Here is a 7492-nt window from a genome sequence, read left to right as displayed (position 1 = left end):
GAATGGTGCTAGACTGGGCGTTAAACGCCCATGCTGTTACCCTTACTGGCGTTTAAACGCAAGTTTCTCCTCCAGGGTGTGCTGTTTTCAATGCTATATTTTATTTTTCTTGAATTTTTGCAATTGTTTTTGTGACTCCATATAATCATCAACCTAAAAAAAGGAAAATAACATAGAAAAATAAAATTGGGTTACCTTCCAATAAGCGCTTCTTTAATGTCAATAGCTTGACAGTGAGCTCTCATGGAGCTTCACAGACGTTCAGAGCATTGTTGGGACCTCCCAACACCAAACTTAGAGTTTGAATGTGGGGGTTCAACACCACACTTAGAGTTTGGTTGTGGCCTCCCAACACCAAACTTAGAGTTTAACTGTGGGGCTTTGTTTGACTCTGCATTGAGAGAAGCTTTTCTTGCTTCCTCTCTATGGTTACAGAGGGAGATCCTTGAGTTTTAAACACAAAGTAGTCCTCATTCAATTGAATGATCAACTCTCCTCTGTTCACATCAATCACAGCCTTTGCTGTGCCTAGGAAGGGTCTTCCAAGGATGATGGATTCATCCTCATCCTTCACAGTGTCTAGGATTATAAAATCAGCAGGGATGTAAAGGCCTTTGACCTTTACTAGCACATCCTCTACCTGTCCATAAGCCTTTTCATGGATTTGTCTGCCATCTCTAATGAGAATTTGGCAGCCTGTACCTACAAAATTCGTTGGGCTAGCTTGTCAAAATATTTTTTGTAAAAATAAATTATTCTTAGTTTAGACTTTCGACTATTCACTTATATTGAACACAAAATAAAACAAAGAAAGAATCAATAGTCAAGACTAGTTAAGATTGTAAGTTTTTTGCTAAATGAAAAAGTTTATGAATTGTAAATATGGTTATGATATGTGACTAACGATTAATATATAAATGAATTATGCTTTATAAATTATGAATTAAAAACTGTAGAATGCATTTATGCTAATTTAAATATTTTACGTGTATTGTTTTGAGCTCTAATTCACGAAATAGGTTTTTCAAATAGGCTCGTAGGCTTGTCAGGTTTTAAACATGCCAGGCTCGAGCCTAAAAAAAGTTTATGAAAAGTAACAGGCCCAGGCTTGGGCCATCAATTTATAATATGGCCAGAGTCGTCAAACCCAAAACTCAGCTTGACTCAACCCATTTCCATCCTTACTCAACACCTTATTATATGACTCCTCCCAATCACCGTATATCTATGCAATTGTATTTTGCTTCGCCATATCCAGACCTTTTTGTATGAGGGTTTGAAGTGATAGCTTTGTCTAACTGCACCTTGTGGAACATGGATAGTAACTGATGGACTAGTCTATATAAGGGGCATGATGACACTTACATATTAGGTTGTTGTCCAACTATCTATGGTCTTGAGACATGGTGGAGATAAACAAGTGTGTGGACCGCCGAATTTATGCACATCCCTAACGACTTAAAATATAATCGGTAGGCATTCAAAAGCAAAATAATCATGATAAATAAGAATATACATGATAATATAAAGTAAGGCTTACCAATATTCGAGATTCTGTTGGAGGGCAACACAAAGACTCCAAGGACATCCTACTACAAATTGCCTGCAATGCACATGGTACTTTGATCGATCCGACTCCACAACTCAGTACTCAGTACTTCTCTAAATGTTACAATTCTTCACACCTTGCATGACTACCTCTCTGCTTTTGAATCTGTGACCAATGTGAATCTCCACACCACCATCTATGTTATAATCGTCCTCACCCATATTGGAAAATGGAGTTTTCTCATGCATCACACGTCCAGATCTAATGTATGATAGTGACTGGGTACAGTTGATAACTCAAAATTGATTGTGGGGTAAACAGAAGATACTGAACTAAAGCACCAACCAGAGTTTCTGGTACAAACTCCTCCTCATCATCATCCTCAGAAGAATCATTATCATTGCTATCAGCAACATACTCCTCATCAGACTTCTCACCGTCCACGTCTATGTCTACCATTAGACTAGCATAATGCAGCGGCGGTGGTGCAAGAGATAGGTCATCCTAGACAAAATTTGAGTGACCAGAACCACCACCTCTAACATCACCAACCTCCGCAAAAAGCTCCATCACTTTTTCCGTCACGATTCTCCCATGGATATCAAACATGAGGCGCACATGCTCATTATCATCGAGCCAAAAAATAGACGAAAAACCGAAATATTCCATTGTCCATTGGTGTTAGCAACCTATATCCAACTCTTTCAGCCTCTTTTGTCCCGTTAGGACCGAAGTTTGTCAATATTAGACTCTTTACCTCTGACCAAAAAGTTTACTCTTCGAGTGCGTAACAAAATAGGATTATCACACTCAAATATAATCCCGGTGTCATTGTTTCTCATATGACAATTGAAAATTTGGGATACACACTTACAACAATATATTCACTACCACTAGACATTTTTACTATATTTTTTGAAGAAAAGGAGGAGAAGAAAAATTGAAATATTTGTGGAGAATACAAATGATTGCAGATCATTTTATAAGTGCTCGAAATTTGTCGTTTACAGTGCAAACATGTTATCTTTTCTTATATTTCGATTACATTATAAACGAGATACGTGTTGATCACTCTATTTCATGTATCACATTTGTATGCATGATACATGCAATGCGAATTATGTCTTATTTTGTTTACAATGTAAACGAGATAAATAAAGGAACGCAAATTCATAAATAGACTATAAATTATCTATATCCGTAAATAAAATATTTAAATTATTTATTTTAAAAAAAATCCCCAAAATATCTCATTTAAAATTCCTTGAAAATTAATATGAATGTTTATTCTTTAGACTTAATCTTATCCTAAAAAATGTGTTTGGTGATGTTTGTTGAGACATGATACATTGACAGAACGCAACTATATGGGGAGGCAAAATTCATGTGGCCATCATATATTCTTTTGCTTTAGATTGTAGTTTTGTTCCCACTATTGAAAAAACGTGCACGGCTACAGTGGCGAATGAGTAAAGAATTCACTACGGAAACCAAATACAAATTAAATAGAATACATGCAGCACTAGAATTTATGCTGTTTTGTTATATCACAAAAGAAAAAAGGAAACTATTATAGCAAAGCATATTGTAAGATTAGATTTAGCAAATAAATTTCCTACTAAAAAATGTCATCAGAAGAAGCAATGCAGTTGCGCATCGAAGACAATCATGTAAGCCATCTTTTGTTTCTTCATTTTAATTTATGCGGATTTGTGTCAAAGTGAACTGCTTGATACGTTTTAATCAATCAACAATTTTCTTGAATTGCAGGTGGTTATGGACAATGGCATACTACAAGTTTATTTGTCGAAACCGAGTGGATTTGTCACCAGAATACAATATAATGGCATTGATAATCTGCTGGAAGCTGGAAATGAAAAATTCAACAGAGGGTTAGTGCACAATGAATCTTTAAGCTTAAGATCTTTTACTTTGATTTGGTTTATGTGTCGACTCGATATATATAGATGAAACAGAACGAATATTCAGAAAGTTTTTCATTATATTTTTTTGATATTTCATGGACATAATTTATGGTTACTTCAATGAATGAAATTTGAAGGTATTGGGACGTTGTTTGGAGTAAAGAAGGAAGTACAGGAACTACCGGGACATTTGAGCGGTAAAATAATTGACAGTTGCTAATCCGATTATAAAAATGTTTGGTTAATTTTTAGTGTACATCTAACATGGTTGATCGAGTTATGATTTAGTTCGAGAGATATGAGTTGGGTGCACATTCATACATGCAGGATTGTAGGAACGAGTTTTAATGTTATAGTGGAAAATGAAGAACAAATTGAAATATCGTTCACAAGAATGTGGGATCCGTCTATGGAAGGAAAGCTTTCCCCTCTCAACATTGACAAAAGGTGCTTAATTAATTGTTAATTTAATTTGTGCACAAAACAAACAGTTTGGAAAAATAAAATGAATATTATGTTCCGAATAATGGTTGTGCAGGTATGTGATGCTACGTGATTCCTCAGGATTCTATTGCTACGCAATATTTGAACACCAAAAGGAGTGGCCTGCTTTCAACATCCCCCAAATCAGGATCGTTTTCAAGCTTCGAGAAGACAAGTATGGATGTAAAATTGCATTTTATAATTATGGTAGCCAATTTGGCAATCAAGAACATTTAATTGCTGTATGTGTAGGTTTCATTATATGGCAGTGGCAGATAATAGACAAAGATTCATGCCTCTTCCAGAGGACCGATCACCCGGAAGGGGAAAAGTACTCGTTCCCCCGGAAGCAGTTTTGCTTGCTGACCCTGTGGAGCCAGAGTTCAAGGGGGAGGTACTTAACTTATATTTTCAAAGGAAGTGCTCAAATATAACAAGAGTAGAACCCAGATGAAACTACTAAAATAATATTTAAATGTTTAAAAGACCATAAATAAATGTTCGAAAGAGTTAAAAATACGATAAAATAAATTAAATATAAAATATATATTTAAAAAAAATTTAAAGTAATACTAAAAAAAATATTTTTATTTTTAAAATTTAATAATTTTTTGTGAAGTGATTTTTTTAAATTGTTTATTGTGAATGACCAATTTTTTAAAAAATAAATAGAAAAATATAAAGATTAAATTTTGCGTTTAATTTTTTTGTATATTTTTTAATTATTTATTCAAATATTACAAAATAATTCAGATTAAATAGATAAGTCGTTTGTTAAATATGATTTTTCAGATAAATTACATATAAATTGATTAAAAATCAAAATTACAAAAATATCTTAAACTGAATTTGGTTATATGTCTCGTTATGTTTGACTCTTTATGTAAATCAAATCAATTAAATTCGATTTACACTTTTTCAATATAAATCAATTCAGTTGGATTCGATTTAATATGTATATGTTATACCAGTAATAAATCAAATTAATTTTATTTAATTTACTATTATACAGCACATACATGCTAATTAAATCGAATAAGCTTGATTCGATTTACTATTAATACAGATTATTGATACTTCTTATTTAACTTTAAAACATAAATGTCAATAAGAAAAAAAAATCTCATTTAGATTCAAATAAAATATCAAAAAAATCAAAACGAATAAAAATAAAAATTTTGTATTTTAGTTTAAATTTATGAAAATCTATATTTTTACAAACTTATAAATTTATTATGGAACAATAAACGATTTTTAAAAATTCGTTAAAAATCATCATTTGACTCATTAATATCTAAAGAAACATTATCGAAATTTTTAATGTTAAAAAAAAGTTAATATAAAGTATAATCTTCTAAGATAGCATAAGAGTTAAAATTTAGATTTTTTCATAGTCACAAATAACAAATAATTATACAATATAAAAAAATTAACTATATTTTTTTTATATTTTATTTGAATTCAAATTGAAAGTATTTTCTTATTAACATTTATAAGCGATTAACTTAAAAAATATCAATAATCTATATCAATACTAAATTGAATCAAGTTGATTCGATTTAGTATATATGTGTTATACAATAATAAATCAATATGCTGAATTAATAATAAATCGAATCAAGTTAATTCGATTTACTACGGGCACAATATATACATATTAAATCGAATCCAACATTAAAAAAATGTAAATCAAATTTAATTGATTCGTTTTATATAAAAGATCAAACAAAATGTACATGTAACCAAATTCAATTTAAAATATCTGAATAATTTTGATTCTCAATTAATTTACTTATATAATTTGTCCAAATTAATTTTATTATTTATAAAAATCTAATATTTATTAATTATTTTGATTATATTTTTAAATTATTCAAAAATTATTTTATCAATAAAATTATTAAAAAAATTTTTATTTGCGTTTAAATTTTTTTATATCAAATTAGTAGTCATCTGTGGAGTTTATTACAAACAATCAAATAAAAGAATAAAACTTATATTATTAGCATATTTGACTCATTTAGGTGGATGACAAGTACCAATACTCGTGCCAAAACAAAGATCTAAAGGTTCATGGGTGGATAAGTTCTAAATCGGAAAGTGATACAGGCACAGGATTTTGGGTAATCATACCTAGCAATGAGTTTCGTTCGGGTGGCCTCACGAAACAGAATCTTACCTCCCATGTGGGTCCTATTAGCCTCGCCGTAAGTGTTCATCCATTATTAATTAATATTGGTTACTCATGAATCATGATTACTTGCTGATGTTTCACCCTCCTCACAATAATTGTTCCTTTATTTTTTAGGAAAGCAAATATCAATAGAATCTGCATGAATACATAAAACAATATCAATCATATTACATATATATTAAAATTAACTACTAAAATTAATAATTAAGATATAAGATAAAGAAAAAAAGATAAAAAACTAATAAAATACTTGTACAATATATATAATAGAGAATTAGAAATGTTTAATTTAATATTAGAGATATAACTATTAGTGTTATTTTTTTCTATCAATTTAAATTTTTAAAATGAGTGATTTCATAACACGACATCAGAGTTCTAGATCCAAAAAGTCAAGAGTTCGATCCCCGAATAGATTCTGAATAGTATGAATGATGTTATTTTTTAACTCATATATAACTCATTATACACATTATACAAATATTCTATTAGTTTTCTAGCAAAACTCATAAATAAAATATATATTAAAATATAAAATATATATTAAAAAAATAAATNATATTTTTAAAACAATGCAAAGGAAACAGAGAAGAGAAAGTGAAAATTACCTCCATATTATTCGTTTATTTAGGATACTCGAATATAATATACTAAAAAATGATGAAGACAAGATTGTTAGAGAGAAAAATAGTTGAGGACCTAGTTTATCTTGGTGCTTTATTATTATATCCTTGTGCTTAATTTTAATAACGTAAAATTAAAAGCTCTTTAAACATTGTTTTGTGTATCAGATGTTTCTTAGCGCTCATTACGCAGGAGAGGATCTGGTCCTGAAACTCAGTCCAAACGAACCTTGGAAGAAAGTTTTTGGCCCCACTTTTATATATCTTAATGCTTTGTTGGATGGTGAAGACCCACTTGAGCTTTGGGAGGATGCCAAAGATCAGGTTTAAATTTAATTATTATCACAAGGCCAGAAAAAAAAAATTATTTATTAACATATTTATGAAATTGAATTCTACTATTCTAGTATTTACAATAGTTATGTAAGTATATTGTTTTAAAGTTAGATTTTTTTATATTTTAGTGATATTTTTTGGGTAATATTTTTTAAAAACGTTGTTAAATAAAATAATAAAAAGGTATTACTTTAATTTTAGTAAGATTGCTTGTAACATATAAGGGAAGTTCTATAATGATATCAATTTTGGTGATGAAAAATGACATAAATTTGACCTATAAATAAAATATTGATACATGACAAAAAAAATTTAAATCTAAGATCAAAATAATTCTCTTTCTCTTATAATTTCTTATAATTCTTTTTATTAAAATAATTAT

The 7492-nt window shown here is 29.8% G+C and overlaps 1 protein-coding gene across 3 annotated transcripts in view; it reads left to right on the top strand.

The window, feature by feature from the left end:
• The first annotated feature begins 3097 nt into the window (after positions 1 to 3097).
• Positions 3098 to 7492, top strand: part of LOC107459393 (probable rhamnogalacturonate lyase B) — a 29075-nt gene continuing 24680 nt past the window's right edge. For 2 of the 3 annotated variants that reach the window (XM_052252152.1, XM_052252150.1), the window contains exons 1-8: positions 3104 to 3219; positions 3320 to 3441; positions 3612 to 3671; positions 3802 to 3921; positions 4013 to 4132; positions 4210 to 4351; positions 5982 to 6164; positions 6943 to 7098. In XM_052252152.1, coding sequence (XP_052108112.1) covers positions 3175 to 3219; positions 3320 to 3441; positions 3612 to 3671; positions 3802 to 3921; positions 4013 to 4132; positions 4210 to 4351; positions 5982 to 6164; positions 6943 to 7098 — 948 coding nt within the window. In that variant the 5' untranslated portion in view covers positions 3104 to 3174. Of the gene's footprint in view, positions 3220 to 3319; positions 3442 to 3611; positions 3672 to 3801; positions 3922 to 4012; positions 4133 to 4209; positions 4352 to 5981; positions 6165 to 6942; positions 7099 to 7492 lie in introns of all 3 variants that reach the window. The other variant, XM_016077620.3, reaches the window with a different exon arrangement.

This window comes from Arachis duranensis, chromosome 7, assembly GCF_000817695.3.
Source record: "Arachis duranensis cultivar V14167 chromosome 7, aradu.V14167.gnm2.J7QH, whole genome shotgun sequence".
NCBI classification, from domain to species: Eukaryota; Viridiplantae; Streptophyta; class Magnoliopsida; order Fabales; family Fabaceae; genus Arachis; species Arachis duranensis.
The sequence above is the reverse complement of the archived record's forward strand: the minus strand, read 5'-3'. Positions and strand labels throughout refer to the sequence as shown.